The sequence below is a fragment of the Pecten maximus genome, chromosome 7, assembly GCF_902652985.1.
Source record: "Pecten maximus chromosome 7, xPecMax1.1, whole genome shotgun sequence".
Lineage (NCBI taxonomy): Eukaryota > Metazoa > Mollusca > Bivalvia > Pectinida > Pectinidae > Pecten > Pecten maximus.
Genome location: NC_047021.1, coordinates 15,826,696 through 15,853,740, shown reverse-complemented (window position 1 = coordinate 15,853,740; position 27,045 = coordinate 15,826,696). Strand labels below are relative to the sequence as shown.

The 27,045-nt window shown below is 38.1% G+C and overlaps 1 protein-coding gene across 1 annotated transcript; it reads left to right on the top strand.

Moving 5' to 3' along the window:
* The first annotated feature begins 66 nt into the window (after positions 1 to 66).
* LOC117331086 (caveolin-3-like) lies at positions 67 to 25,752 on the top strand. Its single transcript, XM_033889682.1, has 2 exons — positions 67 to 120; positions 25,408 to 25,752. Exons 1-2 carry the CDS (start codon positions 67 to 69, stop codon positions 25,750 to 25,752), a joined length of 399 nt encoding a protein of 132 aa, XP_033745573.1.
* The last annotated feature ends 1,293 nt before the right edge of the window (positions 25,753 to 27,045 follow it).

Below are 27,045 nucleotides of genomic sequence, written 5' to 3'. Positions count from 1 at the left end.
TTTGATGTATATGTTACTGTGTGTAAGTAAATACAAAAGGAGGGGTAGCTCTACGTTAGGTTAGCCATGGCCTCCACGAAACAGGACCGAGACCCCAACGGTATCAACGTACATATACAGGTGAGATATTATTACAGGTAACAGTTAATTACAGGTGTGTGTTGATTACGTTTTATAAAAAAAATTCAAAATGTAAGATAAAAGTTTTTACTCATTCACTACTAACTAAATTCCTTTTCGGAACTGATGACATTTCGTGAGGTGACTTTTCCTGCTTTCTTCGACTAACGTGTATTATTGGTAAAATGATGTCTTTTTTTATCATTTTATCAACCATTCAACACTTCTAGATGTAAATGTTAGTTAAATGTGAGAGGTAGTTAAAAGTGAGGCTAAGTTACATGTAATATCTAGTTACGTGTGAGGTTTAGATATAAGTATACCTGGATACATGGAAAGTTTTCGTACAGTCAACTAGTTGTACACGTCAAAGGGGAAGTTGTTACTAGTATATGACTATAAAAAGAGTTAGTTCAAACAATTCACTAGTCGCGTACTACAGGTAAGGACTAGTAACTACAGGTAAGGACTAATAACTATAGATAAGGACTAATAACTACAGGTAAGGACTAATAACTACAGGTAAGGACTGGTAATTACAGATAAGGACTAATAACTACAGATACGGACTAATAACTACATATAAGGACTAATAACTACAGGTAAACCAAGTTACTACAGGTAAGGACTAATAACTACACGAAAGGACTGGTAATTACAGATAAGGACTGATAACTACAGGTAAACCAAGTTACTACAGGTAAGGACTAATAACTACAGGTAAGGACTGGTAACTACAGGTAAGGACTAATAACTACAGGTAAACCAAGTTACTACAGGTAAGGAGCAATAACTGCAGGTAAGGACTGGTAACTACAGATAAGGACTAATAACTACAGGTAAGGACTAATAACTACAGGTAAGGACTATTAACTACAGGTAAACCAAGTTACTACAGGTAAGGACTAGTAACTACAGGTAAGGACTGGTAACTACAGGTAAGGACTGGTAACTACACGTAAGGACTGGTAACTACAGATAAGGACTAATAACTACAGGTAAACCAAGTTACTACAGGTAAGGACTAATAACTACAGGTAAGGACTAGTTACTATAGATAAGAACTAGTTACAACAAGTTAGGACGGGTAACTACAGATAAGGACTAGTAACAACAGAAAAAGACTAGTTACTACAAGGAAGGACTAGTAAGTTCAGCTGAGTACTAATAACTACAGGTAAGGACCAGTAACTACATGTAAGGACTAGTTAATACAGGTAAGAGCTAGTTAATACAGGTAAGGACTAGTAACTACATGTAAGGACGGGTAACTACAGGTAAGGACTAGTTACTACAGATAATAACTAGTTACTACAGATAAGGACTAATAACTACAGGTAAGGACTAGTTTCTAGAGATAATAACTAGTTACAACAAGTTAGGACGGGTAACTACAGGTAAGGACTAGTAATTACCGGTAAGGAATAGTTACTACAGGCAAGGACGGGTAACTACAAGTAAGGACTAGTTACTACAGATAATAACTAGTAACTTCAGCTAAGTACTAATAACTACAGGTAATGACTAGTTACTACAGATAATAACTAGTAACTTCAGCTAAGTACTAATAACTACAGGTAAGGACTAGTTACTACAGATAATAACTAGTAACTTCAGCTAAGTACTAATAACTACAGGTAATGACTAGTTACTACAGATAAGGACTAGTTACAACAAGTTAGGACGGGTAACTACAGATAAGGACTAGTGACAACAGAAAAAGACTAGTTACTACAAGGAAGGACTAGTAACATCAGCTAAGTACTAATAACTACAGGTAAGGACCAGTAACTACATGTAAGGACTAGTTTCTAGAGATAAGGACTAGTTACTACAAGGAAGGACTAGTAACTTCAGCTAAGTACTAATAACTACAGGTAAGGATTAGTTGCTATAGGTAAGGACGGGTAACTACAGGTAAGGACCAGTTACTACAGGTAAGGACGGGTAACTACAGGTACGGACTAGCTACAACAAATAAGGACTAGTAACTACAGGTAAGGACTAGTTGCTACAGGTAAGGACTAATAACTACAGATAAGGACTAGTAACTACATGTAAGGAATAGTAACTACAGATAAGGACTAGTTACTACAAGGAAGGACTAGTAACTTCAGCTAAGTACTAATAACTACAGGTAATGACTAGTTGCTATAGGTAAGGACGGGTAACTACAGGTAAGGACTAGTAACTACAGGTTAGGACTAGTAACTACAGGTAAGGACTAATAACTACAGATAAAGACTAATAACTACAGGTAAGGACTAATAACTACAGGTAAGGACGGGTAACAACAGGTTATGACTAATAACTACAGGTAAGGACTAATAACTACAGATAAAGACTAATAACTACAGGTAAGGACTAATAACTACAGGTAAGGACGGGTAACTACAGGTAAGGACTAGTAATTACCGGTAAGGACTAGTTACTACAGGCAAGGACGGGTAACTACAGGTACGGACTAGCTACAACAAATAAGGACTAGTAACTACAGGTAAGGACTAGTTGCTACAGGTAAGGACTAATAACTACAGATAAGGACTAATAACTACAGGTAAGGACGGGTAACTACAGGTAAGGACTAGTTACTACAGATAATAACTAGTTACTTCAGCTAAGTACTAATAACTACAGGTAATGACTAGTAACTACAGGTAAGGACTAGTTACTACAGATAAGGACTAGTTACAACAAGTTAGGACGGGTAACTACAGATAAGGACTAGTGACAACAGAAAAAGACTAGTTACTACAAGGAAGGACTAGTAACATCAGCTAAGTACTAATAACTACAGGTAAGGACCAGTAACTACATGTAAGGACTAGCTAATACAGGTAAGGATTAGTTACTACATGTAAGGACTAGTTACCACAGGTAAGGATCAGTTACTACAGGTAAGGACTAGTTACTACATGTAAGGACTAGTTACCACAGGTAAGGACCAGTTACTACAGGTAAGGACCAGTAACTACATGTAAGGACTAGTTAATACAGGTAAGGACTAGTTACCACAGGTAAGAACTAGTTACTACATGTAAGGACTAGTTACCACAGGTAAGGAGCAGTTACTACAGGTAAGGACCAGTAACTACATGTAAGGACTAGTTAATACAGGTAAGGAGCAGTTACTACATGTAAGGACTGGTTACCACAGGTAAGGAGCAGTTACCACAGGTAAGGACAAATAACTACAGGTAAGGACTAGTTACCACAGGTAAGGACTAGTTACCACAGGTAAGAACTAGTTACTACATGTAAGGACTAGTTACCACAAGTAAGGAGCAGTTACTACAGGTAAGGACTGTTAACCGTATACATAAAAAGCCCCATTTTTATTAGCAGCGATGGAATATACTGCAGTTTATGTTTTATGCATTAACAGGCTCATAACCCCTATCGATATCTTTATACAAATAGGAACATTTCTATAGATCTGTCCTTGTGATCAGAAACCGATAATATACTCTCCCAAAAAATCAAATGCACAGAAAAACCATTTTATGCGTGTCTTGTTGTACCATTGCATCGCCAAGAAAATCTAGTCCAGACCCAGGTAACGTCTCCTAAACAAAACACAATGAAACTTAGATCCAGGCAACGTCTCCTAAACAAAACACAATGAAACTTAGACCCAGGTAACGTCTACTAAACAAAACACAATGAAACTTAGACCCAGGTAACGTCTCCTAAACAAAACACAATGAAACTTAGACCCAGGTAACGTCTACTAAACAAAACACAATGAAACTTAGACCCAGGTAACGTCTCCTTAACAAAACACAATGAAACTTAGACCCAGGTTAGGTCGCCTAAACAAAACACAATGAAACTTAGACCCAGGTAACGTCTCCTAAACACAACACAATGAAACTTAGACCCAGGTAACGTCACCTAAACAAAACACAATGAAACTTAGACCCAGGTAACGTCTCCTTAACAAAACACAATGAAACTTAGACCCAGGTAACGTCTCCTAAACAAAACACAATGAAACTTAGACCCAGGTAACGTCTCCTAAACAAAACACAATGAAACTTAGACCCAGGTAACGTCTACTAAACAAAACACAATGAAACTTAGACCCAGGTAACGTCTACTAAACAAAACACAATGAAACTTAGACCCAGGTAACGTCTACTAAACAAAACACAATGAAACTTAGACCCAGGTAACGTCTCCTAAACAAAACACAATGAAACATAGACCCAGGTAAGGTCTCCTAAACAAAACACAATGAAACTTAGACCCAGGTAACGTCTCCTAAACACAACACAATGAAACTTAGACCCAGGTAACGTCTCCTTAACACAACACAATGAAACTTAGACCCAGGTAACGTCTCCTAAACACAACACAATGAAACTTAGACCCAGGTAACGTCTCCTAACAAAACACAATGAAACTTAGACCCAGGTAACGTCTCCTAAACACAACACAATGACACTTAGACCCAGGTAACGTCTTCTAAACACAATACAATGAAACTTAGACCCAGGTAACGTCTCCTAAACAAAACACAATGAAACTTAGACCCAGGTTAGGTCGCCTAAACAAAACACAATGAAACTTAGACCCAGGTAACGTCTACTAAACAAAACACAATGAAACTTAGACCCAGGTAACGTCTACTAAACAAAACACAATGAAACTTAGACCCAGGTAACGTCTCCTAAACAAAACACAATTAAACTTAGACCCAGGTAACGTCTCCTAAACAAAACACAATGAAACTTAGACCCAGGTAACGTCTCCTAAACAAAACACAATGAAACTTAGACCCAGGTAACGTCTCCTTAACAAAACACAATGAAACTTAGACCCAGGTTAGGTCGCCTAAACAAAACACAATGAAACTTAGACCCAGGTAACGTCTCCTAAACACAACACAATGAAACTTAGACCCAGGTAACGTCACCTAAACAAAACACAATGAAACTTAGACCCAGGTAACGTCTCCTTAACAAAACACAATGAAACTTAGACCCAGGTAACGTCTCCTAAACAAAACACAATGAAACTTAGACCCAGGTGAGGTCGCCTAAACAAAACACAATGAAACTTAGACCCAGGTAACGTCTACTAAACAAAACACAATGAAACTTAGACCCAGGTAACGTCTCCTCAACAAAACACAATGAAACTTAGACCCAGGTAACGTCACCTAAACAAAACACAATGAAACTTAGGCCCAGGTTACGTCTCCTAAACAAAACACAATGAAACTTAGACCCAGGTAACGTCTACTAAACAAAACACAATGAAACTTAGACCCAGGTAACGTCTCCTAAACAAAACACAATGAAACTTAGACCCAGGTAACGTCTCCTAAACAAAACACAATGAAACTTAGACCCAGGTAACGTCTCCTTAACAAAACACAATGAAACTTAGACCCAGGTAAGGTCGCCTAAACAAAACACAATGAAACTTAGACCCAGGTAACGTCTCCTAAACAAAACACAATGAAACTTAGACCCAGGTAACGTCACCTAAACAAAACACAATGAAACTTAGACCCAGGTAACGTCTCCTAAACAAAACACAATGAAACTTAGACCCAGGTAACGTCTCCTAAACAAAACACAATGAAACTTAGACCCAGGTAACGTCTCCTAAACAAAACACAATGAAACTTAGACCCAGGTAACGTCTACTAAACAAAACACAATGAAACTTAGACCCAGGTAACGTCTACTAACAAAACACAATGAAAACTTAGACCCAGGTAACGTCTCCTCAACAAAACACAATGAAACTTAGACCCAGGGTAACGTCTCCTAAACAAAACACAATGAAACTTAGACCCAGGGTTTAACGTCTCCTAAACAAAACACAATGAAACTTAGAACCCCAGGTAATCTCGCCTCAACAAACACAATGAAACTTTGACCCAGGTAAACGTCGCCTGAAACAAAACCCACTGAAACTTAGACCCCGGTAACGTTCTACTAACACAACACAATGAAATTAGACCCAGTAAAGTCCTCCTAAACACACACATGACTTAACCCAGTAACGTCACCTAAACAAAACACAAATGAAACTTAGACCCAGGTAACTCTCCTTAACAAACACAATGAAACTTAGACCCATTTACGTCTCTAAAAACAAAACACAAATGAAACTTAGACCCAGGTGAAGGTCGCCTCAAACACAAACACAAATGGAAACTTAGACCCAGGTAACGTCTACTAACAAAAACACAATGAACTTAGACCCAGGTAACGTCCTCCTAAACAAAACACAAATGAACGTAGACCCAGGTAACGTCACCTAAACACAACACAATGAAACTTAGACCCAGGTAACGTCTCCTAAACATAACACAATGAAACTTAGACCCAGGTAACGTCTCCTAAACAAAACACAATGAAACTTAGACCCAGGTAACGTCTCCTAAACACAACACAATGAAACTTAGACCCAGGTAACGTCTCCTAAACAAAACACAATGAAACTTAGACCCAGGTTAGGTCGCCTAAACAAAACACAATGAAACTTAGACCCAGGTAACGTCTACTAAACAAAACACAATGAAACTTAGACCCAGGTAACGTCTCCTAAACAAAACACAATGAAACTTAGACCCAGGTAACGTCTCCTAAACAAAACACAATTAAACTTAGACCCAGGTAACGTCTCCTAAACAAAACACAATGAAACTTAGACCCAGGTAACGTCTCCTAAACACAACACAATGAAACTTAGACCCAGGTAACGTCTCCTAAACAAAACACAATGAAACTTAGACCCAGGTAACGTCTCCTAAACAAAACACAATGAAACTTAGACCCAGGTAACGTCTACTAAACAAAACACAATGAAACTTAGACCCAGGTAACGTCTCCTAAACAAAACACAATGAAACTTAGACCCAGGTAACGTCTACCTAAACAAAACACAATGAAACTTAGACCCAGGTAACGTCTACTAAACAAAACACAATGAAACTTAGACCCAGGTAACGTCTACTAAACAAAACACAATGAAACTTAGACCCAGGTGACGTCTCCTAAACAAACACAATGAAACTTAGACCCAGGTAACGTCTCCTAAACACAACACAATGAAACTTAGACCCAGGTAACGTCTCCTAAACACAACACAATGAAACTTAGACCCAGGTAACGTCTCCTTAACAAAACACAATGAAACTTAGACCCAGGTAACGTCTCCTAAACAAAACACAATGAAACTTAGACCCAGGTAAGGTCGCCTAAACAAAACACAATGAAACTTAGACCCAGGTAACGTCTACTAAACACAACACAATGAAACTTAGACCCAGGTAACGTCTCCTAAACAAAACACAATGAAACTTAGACCCAGGTAACGTCACCTAAACAAAACACAATGAAACTTAGACCCAGGTAACGTCTCCTAAACACAACACAATGAAACTTAGACCCAGGTAACGTCACCTAAACAAAACACAATGAAACTTAGACCCAGGTAACGTCTACTAAACAAAACACAATGAAACTTAGACCCAGGTAACGTCTCCTAAACACAACACAATGAAACTTAGACCCAGGTAACGTCTCCTAAACATAATACAATGAAACTTAGACCCAGGTAACGTCTCCTTAACAAAACACAATGAAACTTAGACCCAGGTAACGTCTCTTAAACAAAATACAATGAAACTTAGACCCAGGTTAGGTCGCCTAAACAAAACACAATGAAACTTAGACCCAGGTAACGTCTCCTAAACAAAACACAATGAAACTTAGACCCAGGTAAGGTCGCCTCAACACAACACAATGAAACTTAGACCCATGTAACGTCTACTAAACAAAACACAATGAAACTTAGACCCAGGTAACGTCTCCTAAACAAAACACAATGAAACTTAGACCCAGGTAACGTCTCCTAAACACAACACAATGAAACTTAGACCCAGGTAACGTCTCCTAAACAAAACACAATGAAACTTAGACCCAGGTAACGTCTCCTAAACAAAACACAATGAAACTTAGACCCAGGTAGCGTCGCCTAAACAAAACACAATGAAACTTAGACCCAGGTAACGTCTCCTAAACAAAACACAATGAAACTTAGACCCAGGTAACGTCTACTAAACAAAACACAATGAAACTTAGACCCAGGTAACGTCTCCTAAACAAAACACAATTAAACTTAGACCCAGGTAACGTCTCCTAAACAAAACACAATGAAACTTAGACCCAGGTTACGTCTCCTAAACAAAACACAATGAAACTTAGACCCAGGTAACGTCTCCTAAACAAAACACAATGAAACTTAGACCCAGGTAAGGTCGCCTAAACAAAACACAATGAAACTTAGACCCAGGTAACGTCTCCTAAACACAACACAATGAAACTTAGACCCAGGTAACGTCACCTAAACAAAACACAATGAAACTTAGACCCAGGTAACGTCTCCTTAACAAAACACAATGAAACTTAGACCCAGGTAACGTCTCTTAAACAAAACACAATGAAACTTAGACCCAGGTGAGGTCGCCTAAACAAAACACAATGAAACTTAGACCCAGGTAACGTCTACTAAACAAAACACAATGAAACTTAGACCCAGGTAACGTCTCCTAAACAAAACACAATGAAACTTAGACCCAGGTAACGTCACCTAAACAAAACACAATGAAACTTAGGCCCAGGTTACGTCTCCTAAACAAAACACAATGAAACTTAGACCCAGGTAACGTCTACTAAACAAAACACAATGAAACTTAGACCCAGGTAACGTCTACTAAACAAAACACAATGAAACTTAAACCCAGGTAACGTCTCCTAAACACAACACAATGAAACTTAGACCCAGGTAACGTCACCTAAACAAAACACAATGAAACTTAGACCCAGGTAACATCTCCTAAACACAACACAATGAAACTTAAACCCAGGTAACGTCTCCTAAACACAACACAATGAAACTTAGACCCAGGTAACGTCACCTAAACAAAACACAATGAAACTTAGACCCAGGTAACGTCTACTTAACAAAACACAATGAAACTTAGACCCAGGTAACGTCACCTAAACTCAACAAAATGAAACTTAGACCCAGGTAACGTCTCCTAAACAAAACACAATGAAACTTAGACCCAGGTAACGTCTCCTAAACAAAACACAATGAAACTTAGACCCAGGTAACGTCTCCTAAACAAAACACAATGAAACTTAGACCCAGGTAACGTCTCCTAAACAAAACACAATGAAACTTAGACCCAGGTAACGTCTACTAAACAAAACACAATGAAACTTAGACCCAGGTAACGTCTCCTAAACAAACACAATGAAACTTAGACCCAGGTAACGTCTCCTAAACAAAACACAATGAAACTTAGACCCAGGTAACGTCTCCTAAACACAACACAATGAAACTTAGACCCAGGTAACGTCTACTAAACAAAACACAATGAAACTTAGACCCAGGTAACGTCTCCTAAACAAAACACAATGAAACTTAGACCCAGGTAACGTCTACCTAAACAAAACACAATGAAACTTAGACCCAGGTAACGTCTACTAAACAAAACATAATGAAACTTAGACCCAGGTAACGTCTCCTAAACAAAACACAATGAAACTTAGACCCAGGTAACGTCTCCTAAACAAAACACAATGAAATTTGGACCCAGGTAACGTCTACTAAACAAAACACAATTAAACTTAGACCCAGGTAACGTCTCCTAAACATAATACAATGAAACTTAGACCCAGGTAACGTCTCCTTAACAAAACACAATGAAACTTAGACCCAGGTAACGTCTCTTAAACAAAATACAATGAAACTTAGACCCAGGTTAGGTCGCCTAAACAAAACACAATGAAACTTAGACCCAGGTAACGTCTCCTAAACAAAACACAATGAAACTTAGACCCAGGTAACGTCACCTAAACACAACACAATGAAACTTAGACCCAGGTAACGTCTCCTAAACAAAACACAATGAAAGTTAGACCCAGGTAACGTCTCCTAAACAAAACACAATGAAACTTAGACCCAGGTAACGTCTACTAAACAAAACACAATGAAACTTAGACCCAGGTAACGTCTCCTAAACAAAACACAATGAAACTTAGACCCAGGTAACGTCTCCTAAACAAAACACAATGAAACTTAGACCCAGGTAACGTCTACTAAACAAAACACAATGAAACTTAGACCCAGGTAACGTCTCCTAAACAAAACACAATGAAACTTAGACCCAGGTAACGTCTCCTAAACACAACACAATGAAACTTAGACCCAGGTAACGTCTCCTAAACAAACACAATGAAACTTAGACCCAGGTAACGTCTCCTAAACAAAACACAATGAAACTTAGACCCAGGTAACGTCTCCTAAACAAAACACAATGAAACTTAGACCCAGGTAACGTCTACTAAACAAAACACAATGAAACTTAGACCCAGGTAACGTCGCCTAAACAAAACACAATGAAACTTAGACCCAGGTAACGTCTACTAAACAAACACAATGAAACTTAGACCCAGGTAACGTCTACTAAACAAAACACAATGAAACTTAGACCCAGGTAACGTCTCCTAAACAAAACACAATGAAACTTAGACCCAGGTTACGGTCTCCTAAACAAAACACAATGAAACTTAGACCCAGGTAACGTCTCCTAAACACAATCACAATGAAACTTAGACCCAGGTAACGTCTCCTAAACAAACACAATGAAACTAGACCCAGGTAACGTCTCCTAAACAAACACAATGAAACTTAGACCCAGGTAACGTCTCCTAAACAAACACAATGAAACTTAGACCCAGGTAGGTCGCCTAAACAAAACACAATGAAACTTAGACCCAGGTAACGTCTCCCTAAACAAAACACAATGAAACTTAGACCCAGGTAACGTCTCCTAAACAAAACACAATGAAACTTAGACCCAGGGTAACGTCTACCTAAACAAAACACAATGAAACTTAGACCCAGGTAACGTCTCCTAAACAAAACACAATGAAACTTAGACCCAGGTAACGTCTCCTAAACACAACACAATGAAACTTAGACCCAGGTAACGTCTCCTAAACAAAACACAATGAAACTTAGACCCAGGTAACGTCTCCTAAACAAAACACAATGAAACTTAGACCCAGGTAACGTCTCCTAAACAAAAACACAATGAAACTTAGACCCAGGTAACGTCTCCTAAACAAAACACAATGAAACTTCGACCCAGGTAACGTCTCCTAACAAAACACAATGAAACTTAGACCCAGGTAACGTCTCCTAAACAAAACACAATGAAACTTAGACCCAGGTAACGTCTCCTAAACAAAACACAATGAAACTTAGACCCAGGTAACGTCTCCTAAACACAACACAATGAAACTTAGACCCAGGTAACGTCATCCTAAACAAAACACAATGAAACTTAGACCCAGGTAACGTCTCCTAAACAAAACACAATGAAACTTAGACCCAGGTAAGTCTCCTAAACAAAACACAATGAAACTTAGACCCAGGTAACGTCTCCTAAACAAACACAATGAAACTTAGACCCAGGTAACGTCTCCTAAACAAAACACAATGAAACTTAGACCCAGGTAACGTCTCCTAAACAAAACACAATGAAACTTAGACCCAGGTAACGTCTCCTAAACAAAACACAATGAAACTTAGACCCAGGTAACGTCTCCTAAACAAAACACAATGAAACTTAGACCCAGGTAAGGTCGCCTAAACAAAACACAATGAAACTTAGACCCAGGTAACGTCTACTAAACAAAACACAATGAAACTTAGACCAGGTAACGTCTCCTAAAACAAAACACAATGAAACTTAGACCCAGGTAACGTCTCCTAAACAAAACACAATGAAACTTAGACCCAGGTAACGTCTCCTAAACAAAACACAATGAAACTTAGACCCAGGTAACGTCTCCTAAACAAAACACAATGAAACTTAGACCCAGGTTAGGTCGCCTAAACAAAACACAATGAAACTTAGACCCAGGTAACGTCTACTAAACAAAACACAATGAAACTTAGACCCAGGTAACGTCTACTAAACACAACACAATGAAACTTAGACCCAGGTAACGTCTCCTAAACAAAACACAATGAAACTTAGACCCAGGTAACGTCTCCTAACAAAACACAATGAAACTTAGACCCAGGTAACGTCTCCTAAACAAAACACAATGAAACTTAGACCCAGGTAACGTCTCCTAAACAAAACACAATGAAACTTAGACCCAGGTTACGTCGCCTAAACAAAACACAATGAAACTTAGACCCAGGTAACGTCTCCTAAACACAACACAATGAAACTTAGACCCAGGTAACGTCTCCTAAACAAAACACAATGAAACTTAGACCCAGGTAACGTCTCCTAACAAAACACAATGAAACTTAGACCCAGGTAACGTCTCCTAAACAAAACACAATGAAACTTAGACCCAGGTAACGGTCTCCTAAACAAAACACAATGAAACTTAGACCCAGGTAACGTCTACTAAACAAAACACAATGAAACTTAGACCCAGGGTAACGTCTCCTCAACAAAACACAATGAAACTTAGACCAGGTAACGTCTACCTAAACAAAACACAATGAAACTTAGACCCAGGTAACGTCTCCTAAACAAAACACAATGAAACTTAGACCCAGGTAACGTCTCCTAAACAAAACACAATGAAACTTAGACCCAGGTAACGTCTCCTAAACACAACACAATGAAACTTAGACCCAGGTAACGTCTCCTAAACACAACACAATGAAACTTAGACCCAGGTAACGTCACCTAAACAAAACACAATGAAACTTAGACCCAGGTAACGTCTCCTTAACACAACACAATGAAACTTAGACCCAGGTAACGTCTCCTAAACAAAACACAATGAACTTAGACCCAGGTTAGGTCGCCTAAACAAGAACACAATGAAACTTAGACCCAGGTAACGTCTACTAAACAAAACACAATGAAACTTAGACCAGGTAACGTCTCCTAAAACAAAACACAATGAAACTTAGACCCAGGTAACGTCTCCTAAACAAAACACAATGAAACTTAGACCCCAGGTAAGTCTCCTAAACAAAACACAATGAAACTTAGACCCAGGTAACGTCTACTAAACACAAACACAATGAAACTTAGACCCAGGTAACGTCTCCTAAACAAAACACAATGAAACTTAGACCCAGGTACGTCTCCTAAACAAAACACAATGAAACTTAGACCCAGGTAACGTCTACCTAAAACAAAACACAATGAACTTAGACCCAGGTAACGTCTCCTAAACAAACACAATGAAACTTAGACCCAGGTAACGTCTCCTAAACACAACACAATGAAACTTAGACCCAGGTAACGTCTCCTAAACAAAACACAATGAAACTTAGACCCAGGTACGTCTCCTAAACAAAACACAATGAAACTTAGACCCAGGTAACGTCGCCTAAACAAAACACAATGAAACTTAGACCCAGGTAACGTCTACTAAACACAACACAATGAAACTTAGACCCAGGTAACGTCTCCTAAACAAAACACAATGAAACTTAGACCCAGGTAACGTCTACCTAAACAAAACACAATGAAACTTAGACCCAGGTAACGTCTCCTAAACAAAACACAATGAAACTTAGACCCAGGTAACGTCTCCTAACAAAACACAATGAAACTTAGACCCAGGTAACGTCTCCTCAACAAAACACAATGAAACTTAGACCCAGGTAACGTCTCCTTAACAAAACACAATGAAACTTAGACCCAGGTAACGTCTCTTAAACAAAACACAATGAAACTTAGACCCAGGTAACGTCTCCTAAACAAAACACAATGAAACTTAGACCCAGGTAACGTCTCCTAAACAAAAACAATGAAACTTAGACCCAGGTAACGTCTCCTAAACAAAACACAATGAAACTTAGACCCAGGTTAACGTCTCCTAAACAAAACACAATGAAACTTAGACCCAGGTACGTCTACTAAACAAAACACAATGAAACTTAGACCCAGGTAACGTCTACTAAACACAACACAATGAAACTTAGACCCAGGTAACGTCTCCTCAACAAAACACAATGAAACTTAGACCCAGGTAACGTCTACTTAAACAAAACACAATGAAACTTAGACCCAGGTAACGTCTCCTTAACAAAACACAATGAAACTTAGACCCAGGTAACGTCTCCTAAACAAAACACAATGAAACTTAGACCCAGGTAACGTCTCCTAAACAAAACACAATGAAACTAGACCCAGGTAACGTCACCTAAACAAACACAATGAAACTTAGACCCAGGTAACGTCTCCTAAACAAAACACAATGAAACTTAGACCCAGGTAACGTCCTCTAAACCAACACAATGAAACTTAGACCCAGGTAACGTCTCCTAAACAAAACACAATGAAACTTAGACCCAGGTAACGTCTACTAACACAACACAATGAAACTTAGACCCAGGTAACGTCTCCTAAACAAACACAATGAAACTTAGACCCAGGTACCGTCACTAAACAAAAAACACAATGAAACTTAGACCCAGGTAACGTCTACTAAACAAAACACAATGAACTTAGGACCCAGGTAACGTCTACTAAACAAAAACACAATGAAACTTAGACCCAGGTAACGTCTCCTAAACACAACACAATTAAACTTAGACCCAGGTAACGTCTCCTAAACACAACACAATGAAACTTAGACCCAGGTAACGTCTCCTTAACAAAACACAATGAAACTTAGACCCAGGTAACGTCTCCTAAACAAAACACAATGAAACTTAGACCCAGGTTAGGTCGCCTAAACAAAACACAATGAAACTTAGACCCAGGTAACGTCTACTAAACACAACACAATGAAACTTAGACCCAGGTAACGTCTCCTAAACAAAACACAATGAAACTTAGACCCAGGTAACGTCACCTAAACAAAACACAATGAAACTTAGACCCAGGTAACGTCTCCTAAACAAAACACAATGAAACTTAGACCCAGGTAACGTCTCCTAAACAAAACACAATGAAACTTAGACCCAGGTAACGTCTCCTAAACAAAACACAATGAAACTTAGACCCAGGTAACGTCTCCTAAACAAAACACAATGAAACTTAGACCCAGGTAACGTCTCCTAAACAAAACACAATGAAACTTAGACCCAGGTAACGTCTCCTAAACAAAACACAATGAAACTTAGACCCAGGTAACGTCTCCTAAACAAAACACAATGAAACTTAGACCCAGGTAACGGTCTCCTAAACAAAACACAATGAAACTTAGACCCAGGTAACGTCTCCTAAACAAAACACAATGAAACTTAGACCCAGGTAACGGTCGCCTCAACACAACACAATGAAACTTAGACCCAGGTAACGTCTACTAAACAAAACACAATGAAACTTAGACCCAGGTAGCGTCTACTAAACAAAACACAATGAAACTTAGACCCAGGTAACGTCTCCTAAACACAACACAATGAAACTTAGACCCAGGTAACGTCTCCTAAACACAACACAATGAAACTTAGACCCAGGTAACGTCTCCTAAACAAAACACAATGAAACTTAGACCCAGGTTAGGTCGCCTAAACAAAACACAATGAAACTTAGACCCAGGTAACGTCTACTAAACAAAACACAATGAAACTTAGACCCAGGTAACGTCTACTAAACAAAACACAATGAAACTTAGACCCAGGTAACGTCTCCTAAACAAAACACAATTAAACTTAGACCCAGGTAACGTCTCCTAAACAAAACACAATGAAACTTAGACCCAGGTAACGTCTCCTAAACAAAACACAATGAAACTTAGACCCAGGTAACGTCTCCTAAACAAAACACAATGAAACTTAGACCCAGGTGAGGTCGCCTAAACAAAACACAATGAAACTTAGACCCAGGTAACGTCTCCTAAACACAACACAATGAAACTTAGACCCAGGTAACGTCTACTAAACAAAACACAATGAAACTTAGACCCAGGTAACGTCTCCTAACAAAACACAATGAAACTTAGACCCAGGTAACGTCTCCTAAACAAAACACAATGAAACTTAGACCCAGGTAACGTCTCCTAAACAAAACACAATGAAACTTAGACCCAGGTAACGTCTCCTAAACAAAACACAATGAAACTTAGACCCAGGTAACGTCTCCTAAACAAAACACAATGAAACTTAGACCCAGGTAACGTCTCCTAAACAAAACACAATGAAACTTAGGACCCAGGTAACGTCTCCTAAACAAAACACAATGAAACTTAGACCCAGGTAACGTCTACTAAACAAAACACAATGAAACTTAGACCCAGGTAACGTCTACTAAACAAAACACAATGAAACTTAGACCCAGGTAACGTCTCCTAAACACAACACAATGAAACTTAGACCCAGGTAACGTCTCCTAAACAAAACACAATGAAACTTAGACCCAGGTAACGTCTCCTAAACACAACACAATGAAACTTAGACCCAGGTAACGTCTCCTAAACACAACACAATGACACTTAGACCCAGGTAACGTCTCCTAAACACAACACAATGAAACTTAGACCCAGGTAACGTCTACTTAACAAAACACAATGAAACTTAGACCCAGGTAGGTCGTCCTAAACCAAACACAATGAAACTTAGACCCAGGTAACGTCTACTAAACAAAACACAATGAAACTTAGACCCAGGTAACGTCTACTAAACAAAACACAATGAAACTTAGACCCAGGTAACGGTCGCCTAAACAAAACACAATGAAACTTAGACCCAGGTAACGTCACCTAAACAAAACACAATGAAACTTAGACCCAGGTAACGTCTCCTTAACAAAACACAATGAAACTTAGACCCAGGTAACGTCTACTAAACAAAACACAATGAAACTTAGACCCAGGTAACGTCTCCTAAACATAATACAATGAAACTTAGACCCATGTAACGTCTCCTTAACAAAACACAATGAAACTTAGACCCAGGTAACGTCTCTTAAACAAAATACAATGAAACTTAGACCCAGGTTAGGTCGCCTAAACAAAACACAATGAAACTTAGACCCAGGTAACGTCTCCTAAACAAAACACAATGAAACTTAGACCCAGGTAACGTCACCTAAACACAACACAATGAAACTTAGACCCAGGTAACGTCTCCTAAACAAAACACAATGAAACTTAGACCCAGGTAACGTCTACTAAACAAAACACAATGAAACTTAGACCCAGGTAACGTCTCCTAAACACAACACAATGAAACTTAGACCCAGGTAACGTCTACCTAAACAAAACACAATGAAACTTAGACCCAGGTTAGGTCGCCTAAACAAAACACAATGAAACTTAGACCCAGGTAACGTCTACTAAACAAAACACAATGAAACTTAGACCCAGGTAACGTCTACTAAACAAAACACAATGAAACTTAGACCCAGGTAACGTCTCCTAAACAAAACACAATGAAACTTAGACCCAGGTAACGTCTCCTAAACAAAACACAATGAAACTTAGACCCAGGTAACGTCTCCTAAACAAAACACAATGAAACTTAGACCCAGGTAACGTCTCCTAAACACAACACAATGAAACTTAGACCCAGGTAACGTCTCCTAAACAAAACACAATGAAACTTAGACCCAGGTAACGTCTCCTAAACAAAACACAATGAAACTTAGACCCAGGTAACGTCTACTAAACAAAACACAATGAAACTTAGACCCAGGTAACGTCTACTAAACAAAACACAATGAAACTTAGACCCAGGTAACGTCTCCTAAACAAAACACAATGAAACTTAGACCCAGGTAACGTCTCCTAAACAAAACACAATGAAACTTAGACCCAGGTAACGTCTCCTAAACACAACACAATGAAACTTAGACCCAGGTAACGTCTCCTAAACACAACACAATGAAACTTAGACCCAGGTAACGTCTCCTAAACAAAACACAATGAAACTTAGACCCAGGTAACGTCTACTAAACACAACACAATGAAACTTAGACCCAGGAAACATCTCCTAAACACAACACAATGAAACTTAGACCCAGGTAACGTCACCTAAACAAAACACAATGAAACTTAGACCCAGGTAACGTCTACTAAACAAAACACAATGAAACTTAGACCCAGGTAACGTCTACTAAACAAAACACAATGAAACTTAGACCCAGGTGACGTCTCCTAAACACAACACAATTAAACTTAGACCCAGGTAACGTCTCCTAAACAAAACACAATGAAACTTAGACCCAGGTAACGTCTCCTAAACACAACACAATGAAACTTAGACCCAGGTAACGTCTCCTAAACAAAACACAATGAAACTTAGACCCAGGTAACGTCTCCTAAACAAAACACAATGAAACTTAGACCCAGGTTAGGTCGCCTAAACAAAACACAATGAAACTTAGACCCAGGTAACGTCTACTAAACAAAACACAATGAAACTTAGACCCAGGTAACGTCTCCTAAACAAAACACAATGAAACTTAGACCCAGGTAACGTCTCCTAAACAAAACACAATGAAACTTAGACCCAGGTAACGTCTCCTAAACACAACACAATGAAACTTAGACCCAGGTAACGTCACCTAAACAAAACACAATGAAACTTAGACCCAGGTAACGTCTACTAAACAAAACACAATGAAACTTAGACCCAGGTAACGTCTCCTAAACACAACACAATGAAACTTAGACCCAGGTAACGTCTCCTAAACAAAACACAATGAAACTTAGACCCAGGTAACGTCTCCTTAAACAAAACACAATGAAACTTAGACCCAGGTAACGTCTCCTAAACAAAACACAATGAAACTTAGACCCAGGTTAGGTCGCCTAAACAAAACACAATGAAACTTAGACCCAGGTAACGTCTCCTAAACAAAACACAATGAAACTTAGACCCAGGTAACGTCTCCTAAACACAACACAATGAAACTTAGACCCAGGTAACGTCTCCTAAACAAAACACAATGAAACTTAGACCCAGGTAACGTCTCCTAAACACAACACAATGAAACTTAGACCCAGGTAACGTCTCCTAAACAAAACACAATGAAACTTAGACCCAGGTAACGTCTCCTAAACAAAACACAATGAAACTTAGACCCAGGTAACGTCTCCTAAACAAAACACAATGAAACTTAGACCCAGGTAACGTCTACTAAACAAAACACAATGAAACTTAGACCCAGGTGACGTCTCCTAAACACAACACAATTAAACTTAGACCCAGGTAACGTCTCCTAAACACAATACAATGAAACTTAGACCCAGGTAACGTCTCCTTAACAAAACACAATGAAACTTAGACCCAGGTAACGTCTCCTAAACAAAACACAATGAAACTTAGACCCAGGTTAGGTCGCCTAAACAAAACACAATGAAACTTAGACCCAGGTAACGTCTACTAAACACAACACAATGAAACTTAGACCCAGGTAACGTCTCCTAAACAAAACACAATGAAACTTAGACCCAGGTAACGTCACCTAAACAAAACACAATGAAACTTAGACCCAGGTAACGTCTCCTAAACACAACACAATGAAACTTAGACCCAGGTAACGTCTACTAAACAAAACACAATGAAACTTAGACCCAGGTAACGTCTACTAAACAAAACACAATGAAACTTAGACCCAGGTAACGTCTCCTAAACAAAACACAATGAAACTTAGACCCAGGTAACGTCTCCTAAACAAAACACAATGAAACTTAGACCCAGGTAACGTCTCCTAAACAAAACACAATGAAACTTAGACCCAGGTAAGGTCGCCTAAACAAAACACAATGAAACTTAGACCCAGGTAACGTCTACTAAACACAACACAATGAAACTTAGACCCAGGTAACGTCTCCTAAACAAAACACAATGAAACTTAGACCCAGGTAACGTCTACTAAACAAAACACAATGAAACTTAGACCCAGGTAACGTCTCCTAAACACAACACAATGAAACTTAGACCCAGGTAACGTCACCTAAACAAAACACAATGAAACTTAGACCCAGGTAACGTCTACTAAACAAAACACAATGAAACTTAGACCCAGGTAACGTCTCCTAAACAAAACACAATGAAACTTAGACCCAGGTAACGTCTCCTAAACAAACACAATGAAACTTAGACCCAGGTAACGTCTACTAAACAAAACACAATGAAACTTAGACCCAGGTAACGTCTCCTAAACAAAACACAATGAAACTTAGACCCAGGTAACGTCTCCTAAACAAAACACAATGAAACTTAGACCCAGGTAACGTCTACTAAACAAACACAATGAAACTTAGACCCATGTAACGTCTACTAAACAAACACAATGAAACTTAGACCCAGGTAACGTCTCCTAAACAAAACACAATGAAACTTAGACCCAGGTAACGTCTCCTAAACAAAACACAATGAAACTTAGACCCAGGTAACGTCTACTAAACAAAACACAATGAAACTTAGACCCAGGTAACGTCTCCTAAACAAAACACAATGAAACTTAGACCCAGGTAAGGTCGCCTCAACAAAACACAATGAAACTTAGACCCAGGTAGCGTCTACTAAACAAAACACAATGAAACTTAAACCCAGGTGAGGTCGCCTAAACAAAACACAATGAAACTTAGACCCAGGTAACGTCTCCTAAACAAAACACAATGAAACTTAGACCCAGGTAACGTCTCCTAAACACAACACAATGAAACTTAGACCCAGGTAACGTCTCCTTAACAAAACACAATGAAACTTAGACCCAGGTAACGTCTCCTAAACAAAACACAATGAAACTTAGACCCAGGTAACGTCTCCTAAACAAAACACAATGAAACTTAGACCCAGGTAACGTCTACTAAACAAAACACAATGAAACTTAGACCCAGGTAACGTCTCCTAAACAAAACACAATGAAACTTAGACCCAGGTAACGTCACCTAAACAAAACACAATGAAACTTAGACCCAGGTAACGTCTCCTAAACACAACACAATGAAACTTAGACCCAGGTAACGTCTACTAAACAAAACACAATGAAACTTAGACCCAGGTAACGTCTCCTAAACAAAACACAATGAAACTTAGACCCAGGTAACGTCTACTTAACAAAACGCAATGAAACTTAGACCCAGGTAACGTCTCCTAAACAAAACACAATGAAACGTAGACCCAGGGTAACGTCTCCTAAACATAATACAATGAAACTTAGACCCAGGTAACGTCTCCTTAACAAAACACAATGAAACTTAGACCCAGGTAACGTCTCTTAAACAAAATACAATGAAACTTAGACCCAGGTAACGTCACCTAAACACAACACAATGAAACTTAGACCCAGGTAACGTCTCCTAAACAAAACACAATGAAAGTTAGACCCAGGTAACGTCTCCTAAACACAACACAATGAAACTTAGACCCAGGTAACGTCACCTAAACACAACACAATGAAACTTAGACCCAGGTAACGTCTCCTAAACAAAACACAATGAAAGTTAGACCCAGGTAACGTCTACTAAACACAACACAATGACACTTAGACCCAGGTAACGTCTCCTAAACACAACACAATGAAACTTAGACCCAGGTAACGTCACCTAAACAAAACACAATGAAACTTAGACCCAGGTTAGGTCGCCTTAACAAAACACAATGAAACTTAGACCCATGTAACGTCTACTAAACAAAACACAATGAAACTTAGACCCAGGTAACGTCTACTAAACAAAACACAATGAAACTTAGACCCAGGTGACGTCTCCTAAACACAACACAATTAAACTTAGACCCAGGTAACGTCTCCTAAACACAATACAATGAAACTTAGACCCAGGTAACGTCTCCTTAACAAAACACAATGAAACTTAGACCCAGGTAACGTCTCTTAAACAAAACACAATGAAACTTAGACCCAGGTTAGGTCGCCTAAACAAAACACAATGAAACTTAGACCCAGGTAACGTCTACTAAACACAACACAATGAAACTTAGACCCAGGTAACGTCTCCTCAACAAAACACAATGAAACTTAGACCCAGGTAACGTCACCTAAACAAAACACAATGAAACTTAGGCCCAGGTTACGTCTCCTAAACAAAACACAATGAAACTTAGACCCACGTAACGTCTACTAAACACAACACAATGAAACTTAGACCCAGGTAACGTCACCTAAACAAAACACAATGAAACTTAGACCCAGGTAACGTCTACTAAACAAAACACAATGAAACTTAGACCCATGTAACGTCTACTAAACACAACACAATGAAACTTAGACCCAGGTAACGTCTCCTAAACTCAACACAATGAAGCTTAGATCCAGGTAACGTCTCCTAAACTCAACACAATGAAGCTTAGATCCAGGTAACATCTCCTACACACAACACAATGAAACTCAGACCTTAGGTAACGTCACCTAAACACAACACAATGAAACAATGGATACAAATAGTGCATCGACGAAAATCTATTTCAAACCCTGGTAACGTCGCTTTCACGCATCGAGACGACGGATCCATAAAGTGCATTGAAGAACATGTCAAACTACATGCATATCTCACCACTAAGGAGATACATTTTGTATTTCAATGTGAGGTCATGATAAAGAAAATAAAACTTTTTCGCAGGCTTCTTCAACCTCTACTTAAAAGAAGGTCTGAGGCTAAATCATTTATTTCCAAGGAAATTGTCTTTTTAATCAACTACACAATACTTTTTCCTGGTAACAAGCATCCTTTAAATATCCTGTATCCTGAGCTAGACAGAGTTTCTTGCAAAGTACGAAAACTAAAAATAGATGTCACGTGCTGAAAAAAATTGGTTCCAGAGATGCAGGTTAGGAATAACTACGGGGGAAGTTTATGGTCGAATTATGATCCCATCAGAGAATATATTGTCTCCTTGTGCGAAATCAGACGTGTCCAATGTTCGTTGATATGCCTGGTAGCTCCGTTTTCACAGCCCCACTTTTCGTTTTAGGATGTGAACAAACAGAAATAAACTTAGATACGCGGGAAGACGACGCTTACTCTTACTGAACACCTGGTCATAGTCTCCCTGTTCAAGACTTTCTAGACTGGACTGTCTGACGTTGTTTTTTACTCTCCGCTATGAATCGCTTCGAAAATACCTTAACGAGCGCGGCATAGCGAAGAGAAATGGTACTAAGGAAGGTAATCTTGTTTATTGACTTTTCATGTTAAGCTGAATTCCATTCATATTTGTGCTCGTTTTATGGACTTACAGTAAGAATTACAATTTCGTTTAGATGATTGTTTTTGCAAACACTCAGACAACGTGGTCACGGGACAACGATAGTGACTACAAACAACATTAAGACATTGATTTACACACTATATGCTCCTATTGTCTTCGTTACGTTGTTATATTTATTCTGCAACTGCCACACACACTGACCGATAACTACTGACATAAACGTATGCTTCATCCCTTTATCCGTCAATACGATTCAAGTGAATTTTTACCCCATACCTGACGGGACTACTTTCAACATGACCCTGAAATTGACCTGAATGTGTAACGTAACCTAAATAAATGCGAGTAAATGCTAAGTCGTAAATAAAATAAATTAAATTTGTTAGGAATAATTTGTATTTGTGTTATATCTCCCTACAATCATGTTTAAGTGAAATTGAACTCTGATTTACATTTAAAGCCTGGAACTATTCTGCAATGGCGCATTAATAGTTACGCGGTAGTAAACACACACACAAATGATATCATTGAATGAATATTGTTCTGCTCGATGTAGCAGGACACTTCACTCAGTGTCAGTCGTACCCAAGAAAGGTAAACATAACGTAAATGTGTTTGTTTTAATTGTCGTTAAAAAATTGTTGCAGGATAAACAGAATACACGGCTAGTATGTTGCAATACAAGGTTTATTTTGGTGCTCGACAGGAAAATTCTAGTTGACTCGGAAAAAGGCCTCGTCATCTAAGCTTTCCTAAGTTTCGCACCAAAATAAACCCTGTATTGTAACATACTAGCCATGTATTCTCTATATAATATACTGCATAGAGTGTAAGCCATATCCCACGTGACCACAAAGTAACCGTACTGACGAGGACACGGACTATCCATGACTATATGTCACACTACAATGTTCTGGTGTTTTATATAAAATGTACAGGAGACGGCAATGGTTTTAATAATATTTTTCTTTTATTAGAAATTTGGTCGGTTTTTCCAGTATATTTATGTCATATTATAATGTGGCAGTACAACCGTACAATAATGTATAATATATAAGGTAAAATGTATTTCGAAAAAAATATTATTCTTTTGCCAAGTCATATCTGGGCCTAATGAGTTTCAATTATATGAACATTAATTGTTACATTAATACTAGAATTCATTCAATGTTCTTCAATCTTAGGCTGAATAGATGAATATTTAAATAAGATTGATTGTATATTACCTGCAACTACGAGTATAATACTACATGTATATGCAATAAGAAGCATCGTATACTCATTAATGTTACTTTTTTAAATAATGGAAAATTTTATTGTAGAATAATGTGATATAGTGACTCATAGGTCGAAGTCGGCCGAGTGTTTTAATGATACTGTGTAAACTGTGTTTTAAATTGTATTGAAACATGTGACACTTAAATAAACTATTTACTTACTTACTTACTTACTTACTTACTTGTCACAGTTGTTGTAACATACTGGCTCCCTTGTTTTGATGTATTTAACATGTATATACCAGTATGTTGTATTTTGTCACCTGTAATATCAAGATAATGCTCTTATGTATATAAAAATATAGAAATATCAGTTAGCATTAAATTGATTACATAACATGGTTGACTTTAATCCCCTGCTACACCCCGCGAGTAATACGATTGTTTTACATCAGCAGATCTCTTTTCTCCGTTTTCTCAATCAATTAAATTAGTACAAATACAAACTATATGGGGTTGATTTCATTTTGTGCACATCAATGCTAGACGCTAGTAAATATTCATTTTTTTTCAGATGATTTGTAAACCATATTGCAACAATATACTTTTTGTGCTTGATCAGTAATGATCGACAAAAATACACATGAATTGCCATTTTTGTAAAAGTAAATCCAATGTATTACCAATGTATTACCTGAAGGTATTCGCCGTTGTGGGTTATCTCAAAAATATTTTACATAACTCTAAAAAATGCTTCAATTTGCTTACGGGAGTGCGTAATATGCAGGAAATATAGTAGTATTAATATGAAGAAATAATGTATACATCTTATATAGTTTTGGGTTACAGAATTCCGTTAATGATACGTTTTTTTAAATTACATATTGTTATGTTATATTGATATCATTCAACTTTTGTTTCACAGGCTGACTTTAAGGACGTGTTTGCGGAGAGTGATGGTACCCAGAGCGTGGATTGTGTTTGGGACACGTCACAACAGTGTTTCTCGTGTAGTAAGAACTGCTGTTACAACTTCCTGGCTGTCCTCTGTGGACTCTGTCTGGCCTTTTTCTGGGGATTCCAGTTCGCCTGCGTGGCGTTTGAGCACGTGTGGTGTTTAACTCCTGCCATTAAGATCTTTGTCATCAACTGTAGCGCCATGCAGAAGTGTGTTGGAAATCTCGTCGGTTGTGTTCTTGCGCCACTTTGCGAGACGTGTGGTCTGATGTTTTCCAACATCACAATCCAACACACTGGAAATAAAGGATGATGTTTTTTGGATTTCAGCATCCACAGCCAATCATTTCCAATATATATAGACAGTATCAAAATGCCACAAGACTTCGGACTTGATCATGATGGATACATTTTCATGTTATTTATTTATTCAATTTTACCACTTATGAAATACGAAATTGATTCAATCTTGTTGTAAATGCGCCGCCTTCTATATTTAATATCTGTTAAGTAACATCTTGATGTTCTTGACTTTTCCTCCGGATATCTGCATTTTTAACTTCTAGCATCTTTGACGTATCCCAGAATGACTAACAGCTGCATACATCTAATTTTGATTATATTGATCTGATATTGAATTCATATAAAATGGTTTTATTCACATTTCTAAAAAAAACACAAATGGAGATCGCAATAAGAAGCGAGGAAGGCCAAAAGAGTTAACATCTCCAGAAAAGATGGAATTAAATGTAAATAAGATTATGAAACGAATAAAGGGAAGGATTTCAATCGGAGATCGGATAGACAGGTAGAATTATATATATAAAAAACGACAATGGAATCGGAACACATGCGGAAATGGCACAGTTTTTGTGGGAGAAGTGTGTAACGTGTACGCGTTAGTAGTGTAACGTTAGGTCTGTTGTCATCTTTACTGAAATCTGTAAGCATATAATGCGATTGAATCAATGGTTAAGATTTCTTTCGTGATGTGTATTGATTGCAGATTGACGTTTTATCGTTAAACTTATTGATAAATCAAATATCAATCCAGCGAAAAGGGGCCGAAGGGGGTAATACTAAGAAAGCTTTTCAGTTCGCAGGTGGCTGTATGCAGAGGATCGTGATTTTTCGCGAAAAAGTGATATTGAAATGTTTATCTTATATTATTTTGTTCCTTTTTGCATTAAACCCTCGACATTTTAAATTTGTAGTTATGATAGGCAACATGCAGTATTTGCCCCAGATGAAATCCACCATATTTGTTTTCTTCTGTATGTAAATCCATCCCAGAATGCACCGCGATCAAGGTCAAGTGTATGCAAAGGATATTTTAATGTTGGCCTTTTTCATAGGCAGGGATATTCAAAAGTTGTAACTTCTTGGCCTCATTACAATTTTTGACGTTATAAAATTCTTCAACAGGCATACCTGTATGGACTAAATGTCATTTAGTGTCAAAATAATAACAATTTATTACATTCTGTTGGAGGTGTGGCATCTTTAATTATTTTAATTTTATTTCTTTAATTAGATAAATAAGATGACAATTTCCGAGGGTGGTAATAGTGTAAAGTGAGTAACTTTTATTTCTGAAGATAAATAC

What these genes read in the sequence shown, in the direction of transcription:
- LOC117331086 (XM_033889682.1), top strand. Translation starts at nt 67, where the DNA reads ATGGCCTCCACGAAACAGGACCGAGACCCCAACGGTATCAACGTACAT. An exon ending in GTATCAACGTACATATACAG is followed by an intron (nt 121 to 25,407) that starts GTGAGATATTAT and finishes TTTGTTTCACAG; the next exon opens with GCTGACTTTAAGGACGTGTT.